General features: G+C 22.2%; 1 protein-coding gene across 1 annotated transcript; it reads left to right on the top strand.

The window, feature by feature from the left end:
* Positions 1 to 191: 191 nt before the first annotated feature.
* LOAG_15747 (hypothetical protein) lies at positions 192 to 953 on the top strand (the record flags this gene model as incomplete). The annotated part of the gene is made up of 2 exons (XM_003151235.2): positions 192 to 301; positions 745 to 953. Coding segments are annotated over 2 exons (300 nt in total), but the record flags the coding sequence as incomplete, so codon positions are not given.
* Between the last annotated feature and the right edge of the window lie 334 nt (positions 954 to 1,287).

Below are 1,287 nucleotides of genomic sequence, written 5' to 3'. Positions count from 1 at the left end.
TTATTATTATTATTATTATTATTATTATTATTATTATTATTATTATTATTATTATTATTATTATTATTATTACTATTATTATTATTATTATTATGGTCATTATTAATTATTATTATTATTAATCCCATGTTTCGGGAATTATTGATTTTCTGTAATTTTGTATTCATAAATTACATTTTGTATTATTATAGGTATCATCTCAAGGTGTCACAATAACAGATAACACAAGGCGACTTTTCTTTAGGCGGCATTATCCTGTACAATCCGTTACATATGCCGGTTTGGATCCTTCTGATCGAAGGTATGAAATTTGAATTTAATATCATAAATTTACCATATTACTTTATTATTATGGTAATTTTGATTTGCATAAAAGTGCATTAATTAAATTATCTTATCAATGATTTTTGTGAATGCATTATCACAAATTGAAATCATACGAATTTTTAAAATTTAAGCATTTAATTTGTTTTCATCAATAAATGACTGCTTTTGGTAATGCTCATAATTTAACATAATTTAATTAAAATTTTTTTTCTCAAGAAAAAAAAATTATGAAATATTATGAACTTTTCCAATTTCTTTAAATTAATTTTTTCTTTTTGCCATTTGTATAATTATTAGAATAATTATTTTTGGAATAATTCATACTGTGGAATGGAATAATTCATATTTGGATTGTTTAATGTTTTTTTTTTTCTTTTGTCGTTTGCATAATTAATAAAAATAATTAATTTTTTACAGGTGGGATAATTCATACTTGGAAGGTAGTATGACAAAATATGTTAAAAATGCTCGAATGTTTGCTTTTGTCGCACGTAAGATTGGTTCAAGAACGGATAATACATGTCATATATTTGCAGAATTAGAACCTGAACAACCTGCTACAGCTGTTGTAAATTTTATTACTAAAGTTATGATGGGACGCAGATAAAAAAAAAAATTAATTTTATTCCCTTCCTTTTTATCTTTTCATAATTCCTTCTTACTTTCTTTTTTTTTTTCTGCTTTTATTATGAAAATTTAAACAAAATTTCAATTTAAAGATTTTTTTTATAAAACTCCAAAAATTTCACAAAAATAAATTAGAATTTTGTAAAAATGAAAAAAATAAAGAATTTTTTTTTTTGTAAATTTATTATAAAAATGAAATTTGCATTTGATTCCTCTTAGAAATTAGCTGCATTCCATCATTATTTCATGTATTATGCAAAGTTTCCATTGGTTCAATTTCTTTCTCCTTCTTCTTCTTCTTCTTCTTCTTCTTCTTCTTCTAGCTTATCTTGC

Source organism: Loa loa (genome assembly GCF_000183805.2).
Source record: "Loa loa unplaced genomic scaffold supercont3.941, whole genome shotgun sequence".
Taxonomy (NCBI): Eukaryota; Metazoa; Nematoda; class Chromadorea; order Rhabditida; family Onchocercidae; genus Loa; species Loa loa.
Note: the sequence above shows the minus strand (reverse complement) of the source record. Positions and strands in the feature narration are given on the sequence as shown.